The 27,437-nt window shown below is 40.1% G+C and overlaps 1 protein-coding gene across 1 annotated transcript; it reads left to right on the plus strand.

Moving 5' to 3' along the window:
• Nucleotides 1–941: 941 nt before the first annotated feature.
• Nucleotides 942–23,227, plus strand: pla2g4aa (phospholipase A2, group IVAa (cytosolic, calcium-dependent)). The gene is made up of 18 exons (XM_052134697.1): nt 942–1,016; nt 1,283–1,372; nt 2,039–2,120; nt 2,225–2,373; nt 4,454–4,567; nt 4,700–4,737; nt 4,906–5,050; nt 5,161–5,297; nt 5,807–6,029; nt 10,043–10,157; nt 10,835–10,972; nt 11,961–12,050; nt 12,801–12,866; nt 13,719–13,958; nt 15,695–15,879; nt 16,654–16,843; nt 20,074–20,231; nt 20,318–23,227. Exons 2-18 carry the CDS (start codon nt 1,340–1,342, stop codon nt 20,456–20,458), a joined length of 2,244 nt encoding a protein of 747 aa, XP_051990657.1. The 5' UTR covers nt 942–1,016; nt 1,283–1,339; the 3' UTR covers nt 20,459–23,227.
• The last annotated feature ends 4,210 nt before the right edge of the window (nt 23,228–27,437 follow it).

Raw genomic sequence — 27,437 nt, forward strand, 5'->3', positions numbered from 1 at the left:
ACAAAAGGGGAAAAAAAAATTTGAAACGTCACAGGCATACTTGACTGTATTTTTCCATACGCGTGTTATACATTTGGTATGGATTTGTATTCAGGTTGATTTCGCTATAGATAAATTGGCATGTTAAAAGCATAATAAATATTAAGAAATTATAGAAATTATATTAAATTATTAAATTATAAATAATAGGCCTACAGCAATAAAAAAAAATCTTCATATTTCTCTATGTATCGACACGTTCAATAAAGATGCAATTTTAAAGTAATTTAAGTTCAGAAGTTTAATTATAGCGGCTTAAGATGGAAAAGAGAGGAATTTTAAAACTGCGTAGATCAGACACAGTATGGGAATGCCAGTGATGCGCATTGGACTTTGGCACATGAGCGCCACCTTGCGTTAAAGTAAATGTTACAATAGATTTTCATTCTATTCTATTATTGTTTTTAGGGCTTAAGTGAACCAAAACCTGAACACCTACAAACAATTTCATATAAAATTTTGTACAATGTTATGAGAAATATAGAGACACCTTGACTAAACATCATTCCCAGCAGCGTTTCTCATTTTCGTCGGCTTTTTTTGTGAAACATTAAGAGCTGGGGCGGGAGAAAAGTTGGTATCCGCCCAAGCGCTGGGAAGTTCGGTTCATTTGAACGAATCGATTCGCTTGGACAGCTCCTTACAATGAATCGGTTCAGAAACCGAGTTGTCGACCATATAGCCTACACAAGTGCAACAGTAATACATTTAGTTGAATAGCTAGGCTACTGATAGTAGTCTATCGCTAGTGAGTTGTACTGTACCTCACAATTTAACTCTTAAACGTTTTCCTCTACAGGCGAGTGATTTCAAACGCTTTGCGAATCGGTTCGCTCGAATTATCCAAATGGACCGCTCACATGAACGATTCGCTAGAGAATCGCACGTCTCTAGTCCGCCCCGTAATGCGCATTCCTCTTGTCTTCCTGAAATTACTTTTTGTCGGAAGGTCTTACAGCACTATACCACCAGGCATGGTAAGTTCTTACATGTTTCGTTTCTCTGTAAAGTCAGAGTGTGTTAGAGGACGCGTAAATGTAACTTGTGCAAATACGGCATCAGCTTCAGCAATTCCTACCATTAGTCTTCTTTCTTCTAAACTCTAAATTAACATTTCGGTTCGCCGCACGAAGACGTGTATAAGTTGAACTCTGCAAGTCTCATTCGACAAGACAGTATCACATTTCAACATCTTGTGCGTAGACAGTATTTTTCTTCCACTTTGTACTGTATAATTTAACAGATGTTTCCCGGACTGTCCTGAAATAAGAGTGCCTTCCTGACCAAAACGGCTGTCAAAATGTCTTCCATAGACCCCTATCAGTACATCATAGTAAGTTATATTATCCTCCTCAATTTATATAATGATTTTAGTGAGAGTTGTCTTAAAATACAGTCTAAATTATTAGAATTAGAGAACCCTAAATACTATCATATAACATTTTACTTGGTGATTTTGAATAAAAAATGTATTTAAATTATTTTATTTTTTTCACATGTATTTGTTGTGGTTATTAATATGCATTTAGAATAAAGATATATATATATATATATATATATATATATATATATATATATATATATATATATATATATACACACATTCTGAAATAAGATCAATAACTTCTGGTCTATAGTTGTGTATGTTGTGCTGCTGTGGGTTTAATTTGCATGAGGAAAACTCCTGCTGGCACTTTTTGGAAATCCAGTCTTCATTTAAATGATGTGCTAAATATCATGTTGCTAAAATGCTACATTCATTAGTTATTCATTTAAACAGTATACCCTTAATGTGTATTTATCATGATAAAATGTCAGAATACCTTTTTTAATTGCTTATTTTGATGTAGGAAGCAATGCTTGGACACAATTCTGTTTTTGGGATTTACCTGTTGTCCATTTCCTACTTCGATAGATAAATAAGCTTCCTTTTTACAGGCATATTTTACTGCCTTTTCCACCCTAAATCTTTGCCATTGTATATACATTTTTTCCACAGGTTGAGCATCAGTATTCTCATAGATTAAAAGTAACAGTGGCAAGAGCTGAAAATGTGACTAAAGGAGCATTTGGGGATTTATGTGAGTATAAACTCATGATTTCTTTTTGTTATTTGAGGAAATCCTTAAATAAATATATGAAGTGATTAGTGCACAAGCGTTACAGTTTATGTGTTTTTTCATAGTGGACACCCCAGACCCTTATGTGGAGCTGTCCATTTCAACCACCCCAGAGTCAAGAAAACGGACACGCCACATAGATAATGACATTAACCCAAAATGGAACGAAACATTTGATTTCATATTGGACCCCAATCAACCCAACATTTTAGAGGTAAAAAAGTCATACTCTAATCACTTAAAGGGATAGTTCACCCATAAATGAAATTCTCTAATTTACAAACCCTCATGCCATCTCAGATGTGTATGACTTTCTTTCTTCTGCTGAACACAAACAAAGATTTTTATAAGAATGTTTCAGTTCTGTAGGTCCATACAATGCAAATGAATGCTGAACTTTGAAGGTCAAAAAAGCATATAAAAGTATTCCACATTACTCTAGTGGTTAAATCCATGTCTTCTGAAGATATCTGATAGGTGTGGGTGAGAAACAGATAAATGGTTTTTACTGTACCGTAATTTCCGGACTATAAGCCGCAACTTTTTTCCCACACTTTGAACCTCGCGGCTTATACAATGACGCTGCTAATATATGGATTTTTCCCGCTTTCAAATGTTATATATATATATATATATATATATATATATATATATATATATATATATATATATATTAAAAAAAAAACATTCTGTGACGTGCTCAGTTTTTTGGTGGCGTGAAGCTTTCATTAGACCAATGAAATTGCCGAACGGTTTAAGGTCAAAACAACTTTTTTTGTTTACTGTTTAGATTAAATTGAGCGCGCTCAAACTTCCCATCATTCTGATTACGGTAGTAATTTTGTCACCCTCAACATGGCAAAGACATGGAGAAACGCATATGATGCTGCTTTCAAGTTGAAGGCGATTGATCTGGCTGCTGCACGGGAGCTTGGTCTTAATGAGTTGATGATAAGACGTTGGAAACAGCAGCGTGAGGAATTGACTCAGTGCAAAAAGACAACTAAATCTGAGGCTATTCAACTCCGACACCGAAGGAGATGACTTCAGTGGTTTCAGTGCACAGGACGAGGAAGATAGTGACCAATGACTTTCTTGGTAGGCTACTATTTACTGCAAATGTTTTATTACAAGCCGTGTGTGGCAGCGGGGGCGTGGTCAAGCGCCCGTCCGGGAGAGAAAAGCTGTAAGGGCGCTTGCACCTGCGCTAAATTATGTCTAACACCGGTGTCTAATTTCAAGTGCCCTGCTTCACATGTCCTTCTTGGGAAAACTGTCACACGGGCACCAGTGTGACAGTTTTCAGCAGGGCACTTGACGTTCCAGGTAAGGCTTTTAATGGCCACAGCAATGTTTACAATCAATTTTATAAAGTTTCTCAATTCTTCTATGCGCCAACACTAGACTGACGTGTGTCACTCTCTCAGCTCTGTGGCTGCTGCCTTTTTATGCCGCTCTCCCCATGCTTACTGAAATTAGACACCGGTGTTAGACATAATTTAGCTCAGGTGTAAGCGCCCTTACAGCTTTTCTCTCCCGGACGGGCGCTTCACCACGCCCCCGCTGCCACACCGTGTTTCATTAAAGCCTATTTATTTTTGTTACAAGCCATGTTTCGTTAAAGCCTGAGTAAAGTTCATTTGTTTCAATGTACCGGTAGGCACCTGCGGCTTATAGACAGGTGCGGCTTATTTATGTTCAAAATAATATTTTATTTAAAAATCAGTGGGTGCGGCTTTTATTCGGGTGCGCTCAATAGTCCGGAAATTACGGTAAATATAAATCTTCACGTTCACATTCTTCTTTTGCTTTTGACGATTTGCTTTCTTTGTGCATATTGCATTAAAAAAAAAGACGAACTATTTCTCATCCACACTTATCATATGTCTTCTGAAGATAAGGATTTAACCACTTGAGTCATATGGATTACTTTTATGCTGCTTTTATGTGCTTTTTGGACCTTCGAGGACCTACCATTCACTTGCATTGTATGGACGTACAGAGCTGAGATATTCTTCAAAAATCTTCATTTGTGTTCAGCAGAAGAAAGAAAGACACACATCTGGGATGGCATGAGTGTGAGTAAATTATGAGTGAAATGTCATTTTTGTGTGAACTATCCCTTTAAGGAGTACTTGGCTTTACAAGCATTTTCTTTTATTCTGAGAAACTTTCCTGTAGTTACATTATCATTCCATGACAGGTACAATATATAGGTCATAGAGTGTTTATAAAAGTTCTGTATTGAATTGTATGTACAATGTTATAATTCCATTTGAATGCTCTTTATTTAGATGACACTGATGGATGCTAATTATGTCATGGATGAAACTCTCGGCACAGCTACATATTCCCTTTCAAAACTCAAAGCGGGGCAGACAGAGCAAGTGATACTCTCTATTGGCAAGGTGAAAACCCATTCCATTTCGGTATATATTTGGCATACTTAGCCTGCCAAGAATTAATCTGTGTACTGACAATGTTTATTTGATAGTTAGTGATTTTCAGTGTCTTATTGTTTACTGTTATTTTCCTTCTAGTCTACAAAAGTGTTTCTCGATATGTCCTTAGAAGTGTGGTATGTATGAAGTCATTTTTATGCAACATATTGTGCATATTTTATACATTTGTATATTTGTATGTTTCTTTTTGTGCACGTTCTAATGTGGTCCATGCAGACCTTTTAATATCTTAACAAATGAGAATCCCAGTAATATTCTTATCACAATCTTATTATTGTGTACAGTGCGTCCACAGACTTGCGCTTCAGCATGGCTTTGTGCGATCAGGAGAAGCTTTTCATGCAGAGACGCAGGGACAGAGTTATGCTCAGCATCAAGAAACTTCTCAAAATTGAAAACCCGCGCTTCCTCCCAGCCTCACCAAGTGAGGTGAACTTAAGAAGCATTTTCAAAAAAAACAAAACTGTGCTATACCAAAAAAAGGAACCTTATTGCAAGTGAGTTAGACCCTTTCTTATTACAGTTCTGTTTGTGCTCAGGTTCCAACCATCGCCATATTGGGCTCTGGAGGGGGTTTTCGTGCAATGGTGGGCTTCTCTGGAGTGATGAAGGCTCTCTATGAGTCAGGAGTGCTTGACTGCGCTACTTACGTGGCAGGACTTTCAGGATCAACATGGTCAGTATTTGTTTTTTAAAAGCCACAAAGTTTGCTCAAGATGTTTTATTATGTGAGGTAGCTGCAGGATGGCTGCTAAGCAGTTTGCCTTTTATCATTATTGCAGCGCAGCATAACAACACTGTTATTACTTGTACTTAGGGTTTGGGATTTGACTGGTTACTCGTCCTGCACTGTTTGCGCTTATGGACATAAATGGTATTTCAAATCATGTGGCTTATTACATTTCTAATCAATCACTTTCACCTGTCGGATCCCATAGACTTACTTTGAAGGAGGGAACCTAGCCATATCTAGTGACCAGAATATAATAGAGACTTAGGGGTGGGCTCTTTTGATTTTGGGCCAGTAAGTAGCCACATATAACACCCTAGCAACCCCCCACAACACCCTAGCCTAATTTTTCTTCAGAAACTGCAAAAATCTTGTTTGTTAAGTCTTTGTAATGGAAAAAGCAAAAACACTTCTACACTTTGCAGAAGCCTTCTACATTAACAATTTTTCCACAGGTATATGTCTATGCTGTACTCACATCCTGAGTTTCCTGCTAAAGGACCAGCAGATATTAATAAGGAGCTGATGAACAGGGTCAACAATAACCCACTGAAACTGCTTCTGCCCCAAAATATAAACCGCTATGTAAAGGCACTGTGGAAGAAGAAGTCAGCCGGACAGCCTGTCACCTTCACTGACATCTTCGGCATGTTGATAGGAGAGACTCTCATTCCGGGGGTGAGATAAGCAGGAATATACACTACTGGTCAAAAGTTTTGAAACACTTGACTGAAATGTTTCTCATGATCTTAAAAATCTTTTGATCTGAAGGCGTATACTTAAATGTTTGAAATTAGTTTTGTTGACAAAAATATAATTGTGCCACCATATAAATTTATTTCATTATAAAACTAAAATTGAATAAAAAAAAGTTTTTGAAATGTATGACTTGGACCAAATAATAAAGAAAAGCAGCCAATAAGTGCCCAGCATAGATGGGAACTCCTTCAATACTGTTTAAAAAGCATCCCAGTGTGATACCTAAAGAAGCTGGTTGAGAAAATGTCAAGAGTACATTTCTAAATAATCTAGGCAAAGTGTGGCCACTTTGAAGATGCTAAAATATAACAAATTTATTTTGGATTATGTTTAGTCACAACATAATTTCCATAGTTCCATTTATGCTATTCCATAGTTTTGCTGACTTTACTATTATTCTAAAACGTGAAGAAAATAATTATAATAAAGAACGAGTGAGTGTTTCACTTTACTTTAGACCGGTAGTGTATATATGTACACTGTATATATATACAGATTATAAATATAGAAATATAGAAATTGGTACTTTTATTCACCAAAGTGACATTCAACTGATCACAATGTATAGTCAGGACATTAATAACATGCAAATGTACTATTACAATTTGAAAAGAATGTCAGAACTTCTTAAACTACTTCAAAGAGTTGAAAAAATCATCCACTTGCAGCAATGACAGCTTTGCAGATCCTTGGCATTCTAGCTGTCAGTTTGTCCAGATACTCAGGTGACATTTCACCCTTCCTGTAGCACTGGACATAGATGTGTCTGTCTTGTCGGGCACTACTCACGTACCTTACAGTCTAGCTGATCCCACAAAAGCTCAATGGGGTTAAGATCCATAACACTCTTTTCTATCTGTTGTCCAATGTCTGTGTTTCTTTGCCCACTTTAACGTTTTTCGTTTTTCTGTTACAAAAGTGACTTTTTCTTTGCAATTCTTCCCATAAAGTCAGCCCCCATGAGTCTTCTCTTTACTGTTTTACATGAAACTGGTGTTGAGCAGGTAGAATTCAATGAAGCTGTCAGCTGAGGACATGTGAGGCGTCTATTTCTCAAACTAGAGACTCTGATTTACTTGTCCTCTTGTTTAGTTGTACATCTGGCTTTCCACATCTCTTTCTGTCCATATTAGAGCCTTTGTATGAAATCTTTTTTGGCAATTTCAAGCATTGTATATCCTTCATTCCTCAAAACAATGATTGAATGACGAGTTTCTTGAGAAAGCTGTCTCTTTTTTGCCATTTTTGGCCTAATATTGACCTCAAGACATGCCCGTCTATTGCATACTGTGGCAACTCAAAAACAAACACAAAGACAATGTTAAGCTTCATTTAATGAACCAAATAGCTTTCAACTGTATTTTATATAATGGCAAGTGATTTTCTAGTACCAAATTATTTTTCAAATAATGATGGAGCTGTTTTTTACATCAGTAATGTCCTGACTATACTTTTTGATCAGTTAAAGTACCAACTTCCTTCCAAAACAGCAAAATCTGTACATTATTCCAAACTTTTGGCCGCCAGTGTATATATATATATATATATATATATATATATATATATATATACACACACAATGGGTTATTAAGAGTTGACATTATTCAAAATGAGTTGAAGTGCTCTGTACTATATTTACATACTCTACAGTATTTTCAGATACAATGTATCCTTTGTATGTTGTCTCTATTACGCATCCCAATGCAAATGGACTTCTCTTGGGGAGGATCGGTCCCATGAATCAGGAAAATATTTTTCCTTAGAGAAAGCAGACAGCCTCTATATTTAGGAATTTATCAGCTGCAGTAAGCTAGTTTTGAATCAGTTTGCTTAATCACTGATAACATTGTTTAGCTAAATTCTCATATGACGTCTTTATCAAATGACATAGAAAGAATAAACAGTGTGTGCTGTGATAGATGCATCAGAATGACTACTAATAAAGCATTGACTGTGACTGGGTGAATAACTGTTTCCCTGCAGTCATAACAGTGTTACAGTTCAACAACCATTGATCACACTGAGGAAATCTGGAAAATCTGCAATTTTGCAATGCAGATTTCCAGGGTTAGGGTTAGGGTCGGGATGAAGTCTGCTTATACTACAGTTACCACATGTAATAAAAAAAAAAAAAAACATTTGACATATTTAGGATGAAAATTAATGTTTGAATGCACAATGAATCAAATTCAAATTGTGATATGTCCTAGTGTGATTATTATACTGCAAAATGCTGCGATTAAATTGAATAAATATATAATATGTATGTGCAGTGCACTTCAAAATGAATGTGTGAAGCTTGCCGCTCATACACTAAAAACATCATCGTGATCATCACACGTGATCTTGTGTGTGTGTTTAGTAGAAGACAGAGAGCAGAATGCTCTGAAGTTTGCGGTACATACAGACTATATATATATATATTTAATTAAATCACAGCTTTTGGGGGTTTAATAATCACTCCAGGCTATGTAGCGAACTCCTTATCTGGATGTGAGAATTGCAAAAAATAAAAGCTTGATTTAAGCGGACGTTAGAAAAATGCAGTAAAAAAGACAACAATATATGACTACTGTATAGTATGTAATTAAATTATAACAATAACAAAGTAATATTTCACATCTGTGACAAAAATATCTCCAGTGTTGTTTTGGATTGTACCGTGAGGGTTTTGTGTAAAAGCATTTAATTTGATAAAAAATAGTGCAGTGTTATGTTGAAATTTTGTAATTATTAAAATCATTCTACCACCCCTGGAGTACGCTAGTTCGCATCATAGGGTGTGCTGAATGTCTCCGTGGCAATGCTCTCAACAAGCCACGTGATAAGATGCACGTGTTGACTGTCTCAGGCGCGGAGGCAACTGAGATTTGTCCTCCACCTCCCTGATTGAGGTGAATCACTTCACGACCATGAGGACTAAAAAGCACATTGGGAATTGGGCATTCCAAATTGGGAGAAAAAGGGGAAAAAGATAGTTATAAATACATAAATAAAAAGCAAATAAATATGAAAATCATTACATTTTCATTTGATTTAAGTTTTAATTAATTATTTGATTAGACTCCTGTAAAGAGGTCAATGGAAAGGAAGAGGCGAGAACCGGCTTGACAATATAAATAATAGTTTTAATGATAAACTTAACAGACAAACACACACATGACGGACATGTCCGTAAACTATCTCTCTCTCCCGCACAATCCTCCACAGTCTGTCTGTTTCCCCCTCGGAGGCTTGATTAGCCTGATACATGCACATGCACAGTGAGCAAAGTGAGATTAGGGAAATATTTTCACTGATTTAATATATGTGAGATTTATTTTAAAATACTACATTGTAGGTACCAACTTTTAAAAGAATAGTTATTTTATGAAAAGTCATTATTTACTCACCCTTACTTTTTTTTTTTTTTTTTTATCTTCACATGTCTTTTCGCCATATAAGGAAAGTAGTGATTCTGGGCTCTCAAGCTCCACAAAGAACAAAAAGCACCACAAAACACTAAAAGTATTTGATACATCTCACGCACTATTTGTGTTGAAGACGATACACTCACACACTATTTTTCAAATTGTTGTTCACGCTCAAATCAAATAAAATCATTGCTCAAAACCCATAAACAGCGAACAAATGAAATATAGTGACATGTCAAGTCATCAAACCTCTTTGGTTCTTGTGTCATTATGTGTGGTCACATGAGGTTGGATTTACTATCCATTTTCATTATATTACTATAAAAAAAATCTACAGTAGAAAAAACATTGGGTTTGGAGCCACATTAGATGAGCAATTAGTGATAGAATTTTCATTTTTGGGTGAACTATTCCTGTAAGAAAATGCAATGTAATTGTGATAATGTGCCACCATTTTGGTCAGATGCTGTGATCACATCAGAAATATAACATTACTTTGAATGTGTTTGTGTTGGTTAGAGAATGAACTCAAAACTTAGCACCATGCAGGAGAAGATTAATGAAGGTCAGAGCCCTCTGCCACTCTTCACCTGTCTGCACGTCAAACCTGATGTCTCTGAGCTCATGTTTGCAGGTAAGAGTACATTTCCCATAATACAGCTTACAAATACTCAGGAAGGAATACTCACATTAGAATGGTGCATTGGATATAGTATATTTTAGAAAATACACTCAAGGCCTACTTCATTATCTGGTTATTCTTGGTAATGGCACATTTTAGATCACTGTTTGCAATGAATAATTAATATCAAATAACTGAAATCCACAACAACTTTTTACAAAGTCAATAGTTGTAAAGACAAACAAAATAGCAACAATTTGTATGACAGTAATCTCTCTTTAGCATACATGGAAGCGTGAACACTATTTATTTGTTTATATTTGCTTAATGCTGTGGAAAACATGCAAATATTCATTATGGTGCCTAATGATTGACTTCTTCTCTGACCCACTGGCTCCGCCCAGAGGTGTAGACAAACTATTTTTAGAGACTAGCCATTGTGTGTGGATAGGTTGTTTTCTGTTGAATGGGATCAGAGCATATGACTAAGCAGAGATGATTGTTAAGTGGAACTATTTGTCAGTCAAAAGTGTGTCAGTTACATTACTCGCTGTATTTGTCATAGATGAGTATACTTGAGTCACATAGTCAAGTAGTATTTATTTATTTATTTGTAAAAACAAAATATTTCTACTGTAGTGTTTATTTCTACTGAGTGAGGGTTTTTTTTCTGTACCTCTCTCAATCAGATTGGGTCGAGTTCAGTCCGTATGAAATTGGCATGGCCAAATACGGTACCTTCATGTCTCCAGGGCTCTTTGGGAGCAAGTTCTTCATGGGCTGTGTTGTGAAGCAATATGAAGAAAACCCCTTACATTTCCTCATGGGTAAGACTGGGGCTGCTCTAAATTTCAACAGAACAGTTTACTCATTTAGACCCTCATATGAAAATGCATTGAGTATCACTGGACTGCCATATGAACTGAAAACTGAATGCATTTACTTTCATACCTATTTGTTTATATATTCAAAAACTGACAAGGTTAGAAACCCGCCTATACATGACTTTTAAAATCATCTGATTATTCTCTGCTTTTGATGACAGAATGTAAACAGGCATGCGCACAAACTTGCACACACTAGATAAGCCAGTAAGAATGCTGCTAAAGCAACACAAAATCTGGATATTCGGCAAAACTCTACACGTGCCAATCATTTTTTGCTTCAACTGTTTGTGACTTTAGCTCGATAAAAGAACGCCATTTAGATGACTTCATACATTGTCAGCTTATTAACCGTAACCGTTGCAAGTTAAAACATGCTTACTGATAACTGTACTTATGTACTGTATTATCTTTGATCAGGGTTATTCATACTTCCTATGGGTCATCCTTTCATGCTTAAATTCTTACTCATAAGTAACTTATTATGTAAATACATCTAATCCTGAATCAAGAAAGCTAATCTTGCACAAGTATCTTGCACCCTTGCAAGCATTAGTTGAAGAGAGTATGAGTTCTACATAAGAACTGATAATCCTAAAAGCCTCTGATTGTTTTCAAGATACTCAGTGGAATATCAGAATCAGTTCCAGGTATTGTGCATTTTAGTGTGTGTTCCATAGTTTTTGCATAGTATTTCAAAGTATTTTTGCATAGTATTGGAGTGGTGGTGGTGTAGTGGACTAAAGCACATAATTGTTAATCAGAAGGTTGCTGGTTCAATCCCCACAGCCACCACGATTGTTTCCCTTGAGTAAGACACTTAACTCCAGGTTGCTCCGGGGGGATTGTCCCTGTAATAAGTGCACTGTAAGTCGCTTTGGATAAAAGCGTCTGCCAAATGTAAATGATGTGTTAACTGTGTGTGTTGCAGGTGTATGGGGAAGTGCCTTCTCAATACTCTTTAACCGGGTTCTGGGAGTGAAGGAGACAGCCAGCAGTTGCACAATGGAAGAAGAGTTGGGTGAGAAAGATTGTATTTCTTCAGTGTTTTCTCTATTTTTGTTATCAGATCTTTGAAGCAAAGAAACTGAAACTGAAGTCAAGCCCACCATGAAAGGGACAATGTGTGCTGTATTTCAAAAAAGCCAGATATTGTAATAACTTGTTTGTTATTTACAATATCTTGTCATGTTGCTTAGTTTGTGACCTGCTAAAAAGTGCCATTATGGGTTCTTCTAGTACAGAAATGTGCAGTTTCACATACTGTTGCATGTGTGTACAGTTTGTAATGTGTGGAAAAGATAAGGTTAACAAACTACCATACAGATCTACAAGCTATATCTGTGTGACCTCAGTCGAAACCTCCTGTCAACATGCCTTTCATTCTTATATCTCTATACTCAAAAGTGTTTCAGTTGAAGTAGAGCAAGATACAATTAACATGATAGACTGGATTTTTTGTTAATGTCATGTATATGTAATATGTCAAGGTCATATTACAAACCATAATCAAAAGAAAAAGAAAGAACTAAAATTTTCATAAAGAAAATTAAGCTTTTTTTTCTTGGACCATTGTTGTTTTGTTATGCATTGTGACAATTAAGGACATTTCACCCATAAATTCTTATTACTGTAATGCAAAAAAGAAACTTATGCAGTAACATAAGTGCTGGCTACATTTCTTGATCTGATTAATAATTCAGTGACTGTTAATTGGTAACCTGATCTCTTGATAGTTTTAATGAGATTCATCTTTCTGTTTTGTTTTCAGAGCAAATTAAACCAGAGCACATTGTTGGAGATACCTCAACCGATAATGAGGAGGAAACACAAAGAGGTGATAATCTAATGATAACTCTAATATTTTCACTTTCATTATTTCTCTCTCTGTCTCTCTCTCACACACACAGAGACACATTTAAAGCTGGGCTGCAAAACATTTTCGGTGTTAAAATACTTTCTTCTATCCAATCTTAAAGGGTTAGTTCACCTAAAAATAAAATTTTCTTTCATTATTTACTCACCCTTGTGACATCTACTTTCTTTCTTCTACAGAACACAAGCGACGATTTTTTATGAAGAATATCTCAGCTTTGATGAATCTGATGATTAAACTACTGGAGTCTTATGGATTACTTTTATGCTGACTTTATCTCCTTTTTGAAGCCTCAAAGTCCTGATCACCATTCACTTGATATATATTATGGACATACAGAGCTGAGATATTCTTCTTAAAATCTTCATTTGTGTTCTGCAGAAGAAAGGAAGTCAGACACATCTTAAATGGCTTGGGGTTGATTAAATGATAGAGAATTTTCATTTTTGGGTGAACTTCCCTTTAATATGCAGACTCAAGTATAAGTAAGCCATTTGTAGCTTAATTTTCTCAAAAACGGTAAACACTGTGTTTCTGTGGCCCTATAGAAATGAAATATTTTTTTATTTTTTTTTATATATATATTTTTTTTAATTCAATTCTGTACACAATGCAACTTTAACTCAGTTCAATTTTATTTCTATAGCAACTTTCACAATACATATTGTCCCAAAGCAGCTTTTCCATAGAACTGTTGCTGTAGAACCCCCAGTGAGCAAGCCAGTAGGGCAAGAGCTCATAGAAAAACTCCTTAAAGCGGTGTGGGGTAGAGGGAATAAACTTACTGTTTCTCTCTGTCACTTTTTCTTCCAGGGGGCACAGAGTCTGCAGAGGTGGAAGATGAGCGACAGCGTCATGCCCAGGCTAGTTGGGTTCAGCGCATGTTGACCTCCATAATGGGCGACTCCACCCTATTCACCACACGTGAAGGCCGTGCCGGCAAGGTGCACAACTTCATGCTGGGCCTTAACCTGAACTCTTCCCTGCCCTTTTCTCCCTTCAACGGCCTTATGAATCAGACCTCAGTGGATGAGGAGGTTGATGCTGTTACAGGTACTAGGTAGTCATTTAGGTGACACTTTTAGCCAAAGCAACTTTAAACTAACAGTACACTTATTACAGGGACAGCGCCCCCTAGAGCAACCTAAGGTTTCCTACTTGCTAAAGAATCACCCATTGCAAGATTCAGACCCACAAACTTTTGATTATCAGTCCAGACCTTTAAAGGAATAGATCACCCAATAATGTAAATTCTGTCATAATTTCCTTAACCTCATGTCATTCCAAACCCGTATTCTGATTCTTTATGCAGCTCTTGACATATAATGAAGTTCATAGTGACTAACAACATGCTAAGCTCCAAATGCAGTCCATACAGCTATATTCCAAGTTTCCTGCGGCCAACAATGGGTTTGTGGGAGGAACAGACCAAAATTGAAGTCATTTTTTCTGATAATCTTGCCCTCTGCCAAAGTTTTTCTTGTTTAGCCCTTGTTTGCATTCTAAATTCTAAAGTGGCATGATGAAAACCAATGGCATTGTGGCATATTGGTGTCTATATGCCATTATAGAATATGAACGTGAACACTGGCTAGATGCGAACTTCAGTGAAGGTGAAGATTAGCAGTGAATAACAACTTAACTTCTGATTTGTTCCTCACACTAAGCTATTGTGTGTCTTCAGATGATATGCAATACTGCACACAAGTCATATGGACTACTTTAATGGTATTTATTTGGTCATCCTGGTCACTATCAATGGCAATTGTTGTATGGCAAAAGCAGTGGAACGACATGAGTAAATTGGTGAGTAAATAGACAGGATTTACTTTCTTAAACCCTGGATCTAACTGAACTCTTTTTATGAATTTACTCTTTCTGTTTATGCCTGACAACTCACATTGTACAGGTCCTGTGGAGCATGCAGTTAAAAGAAAAGGGTGTGACAGACTGTAGGTGGAACAATACCCTGAAATCTGGTCATGTGCCACGGGACTTAATGATGGGCTTTTAAAAATGATTTGATACTAGAATGGGAGGAGAGGGGAAGTCAGTTAGTCAGCTTACAAAACTTCTCACATACCAACACACCCACTGCAAATTGTCTCCTCTCCCAGGGGTTAAATGTACAGAAACACCTGAATGCATTACACATGATCCATTGTGGTCAGATGCATGTCCCTGCAAGATTGCCAATCAAGTTGAATGGGGCAGCTTTGAAAGTGGCGTGTGAAGTTTATGTGTCATTCTGTTAAGCTCTCAGATGAGTGAAGGCAAGGTCTAGCTATTTATTATTGCATATAAAAACATTGTGTGTCTCAGTGATTCAGCACTTCCTGTTTATTGTTAGGTGTGAGAAAAAGATCACAAGAAATCTTCTGCTAATGTGCAATATATGATGACATTAATGCAACATAAAATCATTATTATTCTTTGACAGCAAACAACCAGGTGAATCTTAGTGATGGCATGTATTGTTGTTGGCTTTTCTGTATACTGCCATTCAAAAACAAAGCGCAGAAACTACATTTTTTTTATCAAAACTGAATTGGTCTCTTAGACTAATCTGTCCAATAACAGATGGATTTGGCTCAACTATTCTCAGAGAAAATTAAGTGTGTGAATTGCAGTAACACCAAAATCCTAACTAAAATAATGGCAATTAAAAAACTTTTTTCAGTTTCACTGTTGGTGTAGTTACAGTTTTTTGCCTTTGTAGGCCATTGTTATTTTTTTTTACAAACTACAGCGGTAACACTGAAATTAGCATAATCTTGTTTTTCCTATAGATCCTGATGAGTTTGATCGAATCTACGAGCCACTAGATGTGAAGAGTAAAAAAATCCATATTGTGGACAGTGGCCTGACCTTTAACCTGCCCTACCCTCTGATCCTGCGGCCTCAGAGAGGGGTGGATCTCATCATCTCCTTTGACTTCTCAGCCAGGCCTAGTGACTCTAGCCCACCATTCAAAGTGAGTATCTGACCTGAAGTATGAGGGAATGTTGGGTGACTCTCATGAAAACTGTCAAGAAATGCCTGGTTAAATTTCACACCAAAATCAAAACAAGAAAAAATGTATTCAATTTTGCAAAAAAGGAAATGCTGCCTATTTTTAGGAACAGAATAAAATAATATCTTAGTATTTTTTGTTGGTTTCTGATATGAAATACGAGCCAGACATTTCTCTGTAAGTTTCACTCAATAGGAATGTTAGTAATCAAAGGGTTTGTCATGGCATATGAATTTGAGATCTAAATGATTACTTGAATGTATCCAAACATGTTTTTCCACTAAGCTAATTCAGTAATTTGGATTTGGAATGATCTTGGGTCACTCAATGCAGTGTGTGTTGTTATAAAAAAGGAAGTGGACAAAAAGATGTCATACTTTGTTTTAAAGCTGCTTGACCAATTTGTTTCATAGTTTCTCTATAGAAAAAGTGGTGGTGGTATAGTGGGCTAAAGCACATAACTGTTAATCAGAAGGTCACTGGTTTGATCCCCACAGCCACCACCATTGTGTCCTTGAGCAAGGCACTTAACTCCAGGTTGCTCCAGGGGGATTGTCCCTGTAATAAGTGCACTGTAAGTCGCTTTGGATTAAATGTCTTCCAAATGCATAAATGTAAATGTTTCTCTAACTTTTTATACTCCGCTCCTATGAGCATAGAAGAAGGGCTTGGTCATGCATATGTATGCCTAAGCTGTTTTTTACATTTAATTGTGTTCTTGTCTATCTGTGTTAGGAGATACTTCTGGCTGAAAAATGGGCTCGAATGAATAAACTGCCGTTCCCTAAGATCGATTCCAGAGTATTTGACCGAGAGGGTCTGAAAGAGTGTTATGTGTTCAAACCCAACAAAGGAGAAAAGAACTGCCCCACTGTCATTCATTTTGTCTTGGCCAACATCAACTTTCGGGACTTCAAAGCCCCAGGTAAGAATTATTTATATATATTTATATATCCTATTTTAAGCAGCGCTATGCAATAAGTCATACATGCAAAGTCAATGGGCATGGCCAAGAAGTTTTGATATGTTCGTGCAAGCATGTGCTATGTCTAGGCACAAGTGGTTTTGGCAAAATTGCGTGTGCAAATCACTAATGGGATGGGTCAAGTGCAATTTAATTCTGTGGTTCTTCTCCAGTTATTTCCGCTGTCTGCATCCTGTTATATACTGTAGTCCATATAAACAAAGACAGCACATTCATAAGTAGTTGGTAGTTTAAATGGACTGTATGCTATGAATTTGTTCTTTTGTGCATTAACTGCGTCCGTGAATATAAGGCATATTTCAATGACAGTGACACGCTCCTTTTATACGCATTGAAAAATGTGGTTCTCATCAGGATTTGGATTTACACTCTGTTAATTATAGAGAATGTAAGTATTATTAATTACAATTTTTGTTCCTGGGTAGTACGTGTTATTTCATAATTGCTTATGCCTCAAAAGTATAGAAAATTGATATTATTCCCCACAAACTTGGCTTTTATCTCCAGGACAGTGATATTTTGAAATGTACCTATTTCCAAATTTTTGCATTTTTGTTCACATAAAGTCTGGAAAAAAAAAAAAATGAATCCAAATGAACATGTATTTATACTAAAGTAATACAAAAATGACTACAAAAGATTTAGAAGTGTTTAGTGGTTTTTTGAGATGTATTATTATACTGTAAATCACTTTCACGAATCAGCCCCCAAATGTACTCATACTTCAAGGCATCCAGCAAGGTCTTGATGCTGTTGTAATCCTCTATGAGGTGCACAGAGTGGGCCAGGGAAAGAGATGTGTACTTGTTACCATTATGGAGCAGCACGGCTTTGAGGCTCCTGGATGCGCTGTCAATGAAGAGGCGCCACTCATTCTGGTTACAGGCGATTCCGGTTGTCTCAAACAGACTGGTCGCATTGTAGCAGAAGCAGAGCCCATCTTGATGGGTGAAGAAGCTGGAAAAAGGTTGGTGACGCTTCCTCTGATCTGCGACTTGCACACTTTCATCCAACAAGTTCCACTGCTTGAGCCTAGATGTCAAAAGCTTGGCATTGGACTTGGTGAGACCAAGATCTCTAATCAAGTCATTGAGGTCTTTTTGTTTGGGGTAGTATGGGTTTCTCTCCTCAGCTCCACCTCTGAAATTGTCATCTGGATCTACAACGTCTTCCTTGCTGCTCTCTTCTAAAAATGGCTGCTCTCTCTCCAGATGAGTGGGTATGGAGAGCTCATGGTAGTGTGACACCGGGGCGATGGATGAAGGAATGTCTGGATATGTGATAGCAGGTGCATTCTTGCCAGTCCGACGTTTGGAAGGGTCCACTATCCAGAAGTAGCAGTTGCTTGAGTGGTCAGTGGGTTCCTGCAAAAGTCTTGGAATAGTGAAAAGTGGCTCTCTTTTGCCCTCTGTACCATACAAAAAAATACATTTATTTCACCCATGACTAATGTGTAAGAGATTTTTCATATTTGATATATTTTTTCAATAACATTGAAAATTTTAAAACATTTTAAATGTAAAAACTTTTACAATTTAAAAAATTAAATATTTTTTAATATAAAATTCCGAGCAACAATTGTCCATTTGACCTTCCAGAGTCTTTTGCAGTGCTCGCAGGTGAAATGAGGTGCTCAGGGTTTGTCTTGATCCCCTATAGGCATGCCTAAATATGCCTTGTAGGCCTCACACATCTTGGCAGATGCTTCCACGAAGTACTTTTTCATTCTTGTCTTGATTAATTGGCCGCAGACATAGCAAAATTAGTCTGCCGGATGCTTGCAGCCTCTTGATGCTATCTCAGAAAAATGCAGATATATATCCGCTTAGGCAGCTGGAAATAAACTGAACTGGTGGGCTTAAGACCCCTGTATTTATACTACTATTTATAATACTGGAACGTTCTAGAAGTTACTCCAAGTTTACTCAGCACTGAATCTATCTGGAATGTTCTGGAAAATAGGTACATTTCAAAATATCACTGTCCTGGTCATAAAAGCAAAGTTTGTGGGGAATAATAGCCATTTTTTAATACTTTTAAGGCATAAGTAATTAGGAAGTAAAACTTACTACACAGGAACCAAAAAAAAACGAAAACAAATGTGTTACACAGTGTTTTCATCTACTGACACACAATTAATGGCCAGTAATAACAGTCATTGTAATGTAACGCACTTCACTTAAAAAAATTGGATCATAAATACAATTGTATATAATATAAACATAATAATAATAACTGAAAAATAAACCATGACTTTAAGATAGTTTAACACAAATCTCATAAATATTTGTCTCATAATATGACTCCAACAGTTATCGTCATGGACATAATTTGATGTTCCACTATATTGTTAGAGTTTGGACTTTATTACCATCTGCTGGTGGAATATGGAGTTTAGACTTTTAGCTGAAAACAGAGGTGCTTTCAAGCAATACGTACAATACACACACCGTTTGCTCAAACACTCCCATCCATTACCGGTTGCACTTTGCACTGGCATGAAAATTAGTTTAGAATTAGAGCTTTCACAAACATTAGATAAGACATTGCACACGAAAATAAAGCCCTTTGTATCATTCCCATGCATGCATCTTTAACACTGTATCCTAACAAGTTATGATGCAATAAAGTGACACACAATAAAAGGCTAACCTGGAAGGTATACCTATTATTGTGTCGTTGTATCGGTACAACCACGACACGCGACGAGCAACAGGATATTGCAACAGTCGTTTGTTTGGCTTCTATTCTTCCATTGTCTCTCCAGGTACCCCGTCCACTGTAAACTCTCATTGGTCAAAAATCCAGCTTTTCACAACAGTAGATTAAACCTCAAATATATTCTAATTGGCTTTGATTAAGCAGTTTCACATTCAGTGTGGACGGACAGATCGATTGCTAGAAATGTACAGCAATCTGTCTGGTTACAACTGTAATTCTATCTCTGAAACAGTATGCTTTATTTTGCAGTAAGATTATTCCTTTATTTTGTTATCATGTCTTTATTTAGAGGACGGGGTGGTAAATTGGAAGTTTGTGGAAACTGAACAGTCCAATCAATATCAATTTCCATATTAAAAATACTGCTAATTTCAACAGCACCATTTAAATTTGTATACTGTATAAGGGACACAAGATGATGCATTTTTAAAAATGTTATTGTGTTGAAGGAGTTCCCAGACAGTCAGACAGTGAGATAGAGTTTGCTGACTTCGACATTTTTGACGATCCAGAATCTCCCTACTCCACTTTCAACTTTAAATACCCCAATCAGGCCTTCAAGAGGCTACATGATCTCATGGAGTTCAACACACTTAACAACATTGAGGTCAGTGCTTAATCAACTTGAAATAATTGAATGAGAAAAAGTTACATTTTGCCTTTGCTCTTTGTGACTCTGACTTTGTTTTATAGGTTATAAAAGAAGCTATTAAAGAATGCATTCTGCAGAGACGAGAGAACCCCTCACGCTGTTCAGTTTCCCTTTCACTAAGTGAGATCGAAAACAAGAAGTTCCTGAAACGAGATACCAGCAATGCAAAAAGACACACCTAACAGAGAGCTATGCAAAAAGCTACACAAAAGCCTAGTGGTTTTGAGACTGTGTTGGTCGTCTGGTGCTGAATAAGACATTTGATGAGAATCAGTGAGCTGATTTATCCGACAAGACTGGATCGACCTTATTGCTGAGGTTTACCATGTTTTATAGTGTAATTTTCTGTGAACTTCCACAATATTTCTTGAATCAACATTTTCAATATGTGTGGGCAAGTTCCCCACACCTTTAATCTTAAAGTGCTCTTACTTTTTGAGACCTACAAATCCTACAAATCTTGCAGTGCACTTCTCTTAGGCTAATAAGGAGCCAAGTTCTGGCTGCTTTGTTTTCTGTGGGCATTTTAGCTGCAAATAATCTGAGCTGTGAGAGTAATTTATGGTCTCAGTGACAGCATGAGCCTCAGGACATGCTGTTCCTTATGTGTTTCTGGTGATAAGAAAACAATTTATGTTCTCAATTCAGTTCTACTGTGATGTAACTATGACCAGTAGATGGTTTGTGGTAAGCCTTGCCTATAGGACAGGATTCATCTCATATTTTAGTGAAACTTTCTTGTAACAGCTCAAGGATCAGCAAGGAGGAGGCGGGAACCAGCTGAACATAAACAAAATTGTCAAACTTAACTTAAAAATAAACAAACACAGACACTTGCAATGCAGCTGCATGCGTCTCTCTCTCTCTCGAACTGGTGCCTCCGGATTCCCTTTATCTCGCTCTCCCGCTGATCAGCTGATTCAGCGCCGGCCATGCACCATCACGTCCCAGCTACGCACTCCTCCTCATCACACTCCTCCCCCGCCCGATTCAGGCTGGGGAGCCACCACAGTCTGAATAACATCACTGGAGGGAGACGCTGCACTTCTGGTCGTTCTGACAGCCGGTGGTCCACTCCGCCTCCTGTGAACCTGGGGGTGAGACGAGGGGAGGCGTGGGAAGAGGGAAAGGGCGAGCGGAGACACACAAAGAGAGGAGAGAGAGATGAACTTGCTCGCTGGCTCCCAGATGCGCTGTCGCCCGGTCCTCAACAGCTCCTCCGCCCTCTGGCGGATGCCAGCTCGCTCCTCCCCCAGTGGATGGTACCGAGTCCTCCGGCCCCTGGTGAATGGAACCGCTCCTCCACTTCCCTGTGGATGGCAGTGGCAAGGACTCCATGACAGCACCTCCCTCCTGGGTTTCGGCACCCTGTAACAGTTCAAGGATGGGCAAGGAGGAGGCGGGAACCGGCTGAACAGTAAAGTTTTAATGTCAAACTTAAATTAAAACAAACATAAACAGACACACATGCAAAGCTGCATGCATCTCTTGCAAACTGGCGCTTCCGGCTCCCCTTTATCTCGCTCTCCTGCTCATTCAGCCCCAGCTGTACACCATCACGACCCGGCCACACCCTCCTACTCGTTACACTTCATTACATTTGTGGCAGGCTCTAAATAATATAAAACTAACTGTACCTCTCCACGTAATCATTCCTCTTGTTTACTTAACGATGAAAGTGTACAACAGCATTTAACAGAGCATGTTATGTTTATTTATTTGTATGCGTATTATGTAGTTACTGTGTTTTAATATTCAGTTTAAGATATTGTTTAACTTACTCATCATTAAATTGCCACCTGGAAGGAAAATCCTTAAATCAAATTTGAGATCGTTTTTCAGTTAAAGATATCATATTTTGGAAAGACTAGCTTCAAATTTGAAATAAAAAGAAATGGGAATATAGGAATGAAAGCTAGAAAGCAAACTAGGTAAAGTCATTCATAAAACTGAACTGAGGTCAATTGGATTAAGGTGGCGGTTATATACTGGAAAGACAGGTAGAGTGGTAAAATTAGATCCAAGTCTATTTAGAGTGCACTTTATGCCTGAAATAAATGTAAACCATTACACTTCCATGCTGTTTGTGGTCCATCCAATTTGGATTTGAAATGATGTAGTTATACTCTAGCAAATACCACAACTGTAAGTAGTCATGTTTGTATGATTAGTTTATACACAGAGTTATCAGTGTCATCTTCACAGTATGCTTTGCATTTTCCCTTGAGGTGTGTTACTAGCCTAACAGACGGGTCAATGCAGCACCTGGCTATAGAATTAAAATGACACATTAAGGCTGCAAGGTGTTTTTTTTTTTTTTAAACCTAATAAAAGTGCATCAATAAACATCTATTGCTGGCGAAAAGACATGCACACTTGTTTAGAGAATGACCGAATACAATTTCAGAAATGTATTTCTAAAAATTAGACAAAACATTTGTCTAAAAATGGTTTAGACATTTTGTCTTAGTTGGCAAAAATAGTAGCTGTTAGGTATTTCCTAAAAGTTTACTCAGCAAACTTACAATTCAAAAGCAAACTAAAATACAAAAAGATCAATCATGCAAGCAACACAAACAGTGCACTCAGTTGTAACTGAGACAATGATACAAGAAAGCACTGGGAACACAGCAAGGATAAAGATGAACACAACCAATGATCAAAATTACCGTAATATGTTCAGATTGTAATATTTTCAAAATGTTGCTTTTATAATAAATTAATTTAAAAGGTTATTGTTTAAAAAGGTTCCCACCATTAAAAATACATCAGAGGCTCTGTGAAATAATGGTGGCGGACAGTATCCATTGGCTACAAAAAATAATAGGGTGTTGATCTGAGGTCATGCTAGATAACAAACTATAAAAAAATTAGGGTTTTGACCAACAGAGTCAGATCTCAGCTGACATCTCTGGTTTGTTGGTCTGCTCAATAAACTCTAACCTTTGACACCTGGAACTCCTGACTTCGAGAGTTTTCTTATTGAGAGGGAAGAAAAGTTCCCTCTCGAGAGGTCTCTCCTATTGCGTAAGTAGCTTACGCTATGGGAAAACTCAGTTTCTCGAGAAATATTGAAGTCTTTATGTAAAACGCATTGCAGCTGCACAGCAGACAGCAATGAGCGAGGCAGCTCGGTCATTGGCTGTGCTGCGGCAACTTGCTCGAACCAATGACGGGACGATTCTGAACGTGCGACCAATGAGCGCGCTTCACGCCCGCGCGCTTAGAGCCCGCCAAGATTGGCGTGGCTAAGGCTATATATTAGAGCCCGTCATGAGAGTTCTTTAGATTTAATCTCCTTCAGCAAAGACCTTCTCTTCGCTGGATCCTCTGGATTATTGGAGTCTCTTCGCCCGCCGTCGACAAGCCTACAGCAGGACTGCTACGAGGACGCCGGCGCCTTCAGCTGCCTTCAAAGCCTTCTGCTACGCCATCCGGAGCGCATCACCTTATATCCTTTACTAAGCAATAACTTTTCAAGTGTTCGCCTCTGCGACGCTTTTTTGTCCTTAGTAAAGAAGCAAATTCGAGGCGTTGTTTAAAATGCCTTCGACCTGTGCCTCGTGCAGAGGCCCTCTTCCTGACGAAGGGGACCGTCACATTATCTGCGCTCGCTGCTTGGGACCTGACCACGCAGAAGCTGCTCTCACTCGAGGCGGATGCCCCGAATGTGACTCCCTGGGCCTCACCGAGCTGCGCGCTCGCTTTGCCGCCTTCGCCGCGAACGAGCCTGCTACCACCGTGCTGCCATCCCCTCTGTTCGAGCCGCGCAAGAAAAAGCACCGCTCACGGAGGCCGCTTCACCACCACCCGAGGACTCCCTGCCGCCAGTTCTATTCACGCAGGCAGACCAGCACCCCTCCGGAGCGCTGGGTCTCGTCTCGTTCGGCGCGTCAGGGGACGATGGTGAAAAGGATGACAGCCTTTCCATTGACACTGCATCCGACGACTGGCCTGGGCTCGGCCTTCGACCCCGCGCCGTCGACACTAGCGGACACGAGCAGGGGCACCAGCATGGACTCAGAAATCGTCCGCATACTGTCCAAAGCCGTGGAAGACCTCGGGCTCGACTGGTCTTCTCCGGAAGAACCCGCCCGCAGCCGGCTGGACGAGTGGTTCCTGCAAGGGCGCCGGCAGGCCCCTCGACAGAGACCCTCCCCTTTCTTCCCCGAAGTTCACGACGAACTCACAAAGTCGTGGAAATCCCGCACTCTGCTCGCTTGAAGCCTTCTTTCTCTTCCTCGCTCTCCTCAGTGGACGGCGCGAGAGAAAGAGGCTACGAGGGAACCCCGCCCCTCGAGGAGGCTATGGCCAACCATCTGTGCCCACCCTCCACCGCTGGATGGAAAGCCAAAGCTTCTCATCCCTCGAAGCCCTGCAGATCTACCTCAGCTCTCGCCGGTCGTGCATATGCCGCCGCCAGCCAAGCTGCGTCAGCGCTTCATTCCATGGCTGTTCTGCAGGTCTATCAGGCCAAACTTCTCCGCACCATGGACGAATCTGGACCTGAACCTGAGGCTTTCAAGGACCTGCGCAGCGCCACTGATGTAGCCCTGCGAGCCACAAAGGCCACCGCCCAATCCATCGGCCGGGCCATGGCTAACCTGACTGTCCTTGAGCGCCATCTGTGGCTGACGCTAACAGAAATGAAGGACGCGGATAAGGCGCCATTCCTCGACGCGCCTATCGCCCCAAGCGGCCTGTTCGGACCGGCGGTAAAAGAGTTCGCTGAACGCTTCACTGAAGCCCAGAAGAATTCGCAGGCTATGCATCACTTCCTGCCTAAGCGCTCCAGCTCGTCACAGAGCCACCAGAGACCGCCTCAGCTGCAGCAGCGAGCCAGGGCGGCGCCTCCCGTCTCCCAGCCCAGACCTGAAACTAACCGAAAGCAGCCGCCTGAGCGACGGGGACCTCGGCCCAAGATCGTGCTGAACCCGGAGCCTCGTAAGCCTTCCTAGCCATAGGAAGAAAGAGAGAGAGTGCGCAAACACTGTATGCATGCCCAAAAACCCCCCGCCGCGAGCGGGAGGCTTTATGAAAATGGCGCGCGTGCCTACTACGGTATATGCACCCCCACCCATAAGCGCTGCCCATACAGTTTCAAACAGTTCTCTGGCCCATGCCGCGAGCATCACAGATGCGGCCATGAGCCAAGAAACTCCCCGCTAAGAACGGGAAGCTTTATGAAAGTGGCGCGCGTGCCTATCACAATGTATGCACCCCCACCCGTAAACACTGTCTATACAGTTTCAAACATTTCTCCAGCTCATGCTGCGAGCATTACGGAGATAGCGTGCGTGCCTGTAATCTCACACGCACCCCTGCACTCGGCACTCAACAAAGCTGCTCAGCGCGCTCAGCGCCTCTGAGAGCTGTAAGCTCAGTGTTAGCACAAGGCAATTCGCCGGCAGGGTCCATACGTCACTGCGACATGCTCCCAGCCAGCATTCAGCCCATATCTGTGCGAGCAAAAGCCGGGAAAAAATCCCGACATGCCGAAATGGGTTTTGAACATAATAAGACACGGTTACTCGCTTCAATTCAGCCACGAGACCACCCCGCTTTTCAGCGGTGGTCAAGACGAAAGTGAGGAAAGATGTTTCACATGTTCTACGCACCGAGGTGCTCAAACTGATAGAGAAGAGCGCTATAGAAACTGTTCCTCCCTCTTTGAGCGAGGCGGGTTTTACAGCCGCTACTTTCTCGTCCGAAAAGGACGGTGGCCTCCGCCCCATCCTAGATCTCAGACATCTGAACAAAGCTTTAATGATTCGCTCGTTCAGAATGTTAACGACCAAACATATCCTCGCGCAAGTTCGCCCGGGATTGGTTTCTATCAGTGGATTTGAAAGACGCTTACATTCACATTCGATAGCGCCTCATCACATGCCATTTCTGAGATTCGCTTTGAGGGACAGTCATACCAGTACACAGTACTACCATTCGACCTATCATTGGCCCCCGTACATTCACGAAATGTATGGACGCAGCACTTTCCCCTGAGACAGCGGGAGTCGCGAATACTGAATTACCTCGACGATTGGCTAATCCTAGCACAATCAGAGAGTCAGTTAACGACGGACAGATCTTGGATTATCAGTCATCTAGAATGTCTGGGTCTGAGAATCAATTTTGCAAAGAGCGTGCTATCCCCCAGCCAGAATATCTCTTTTCTGGGAATAGTGCTAGTCTCAGTGCAGATGATGGCGCGCCTCTCATCAGAGCGCGCGCTCGCTATTCGCCGCCTTGCAACATCATTCAGAGCGGGTGCGCACGTCCCCGTCAAACGATTTCAAAGGATGCTCGGTCTCATGGCCTCGGCATCAGCTGTACTCCAGCTAGGATTGTTGCACATGCGTCCTCTCCAACGCTGGCTCAAGAGCCGTGTCCCCACTCACACGTGGCGCTCGGGCCACTTTTTAATCAGAGCGAATCACGGCTGTTTAAAAGCCCTGAGCGCCCTGGAAGGCCGTCGACTGGTATCAAACCGGCGTGAGTCTGGGCGTGAACACGCGGAGAAAAATGATCGCGACAGATGCTTCCAAAATAGGATGGGGGGCCCTTTACGAGGGCAGGTCTGTCTCCGGTTTTTGGTCAAACCCGGAAAAGCGCCTACATATAAACTGTCTGGAAATGAAAGCGGTCGCCTTGGCTCTCAGAGCCCTGCTTCCGTACCTGAAAAACGAACACGTCCTGGTCCGAACGGACAACATGACGGTAGTGTCGTATATAAATCGCCAGGGTGGACTCAGGTCGAGCTCCCTGCACTCTATGGCCAGGGAGCTCATCTTATGGTCACAGCACAACCTGCGCTCGCTGAGAGCAGCGCATGTGCCAGGCATCCTGAACCAGGGAGCGGACATGCTGTCCAGAGACAAGGTTCTCCCAGGAGAATGGTCTCTCCACCCCCTGACGGTCCAGTGGTTATGGAAAACCTTGGGCGAAGCAGAGGTCGACCTCTTCGCCTCCAGGGAAAATGCGCACTGCCCTCTTTTCTTCTCAAAGAGCACGGACGTGCTCGCCCAAGTCTGGCCGAGCTGCCCCTTGTATGCTTTTCCCCCGATCGCGATGCTACCTCAGGTCATCAGTCGGATCAGGGAGGTGAAATGTGCAGTGCTCCTGGTAGCCCCACTCTGGAAGAACCAGACGTGTTTTCCAGAA

This window comes from Xyrauchen texanus, chromosome 9, assembly GCF_025860055.1.
Source record: "Xyrauchen texanus isolate HMW12.3.18 chromosome 9, RBS_HiC_50CHRs, whole genome shotgun sequence".
Classification (NCBI taxonomy): domain Eukaryota; kingdom Metazoa; phylum Chordata; class Actinopteri; order Cypriniformes; family Catostomidae; genus Xyrauchen; species Xyrauchen texanus.

Coding starts and splice junctions, on each gene's coding strand:
- pla2g4aa (XM_052134697.1), top strand. CDS start 1,340: ATGTCTTCCATAGACCCCTATCAGTACATCATA. Junction 2,121..2,224: donor AGGAGCATTTGGGGATTTAT/GTGAGTATAAAC, acceptor GTTTTTTCATAG/TGGACACCCCAGACCCTTAT. Junction 5,051..5,160: donor TCCCAGCCTCACCAAGTGAG/GTGAACTTAAGA, acceptor GTTTGTGCTCAG/GTTCCAACCATCGCCATATT.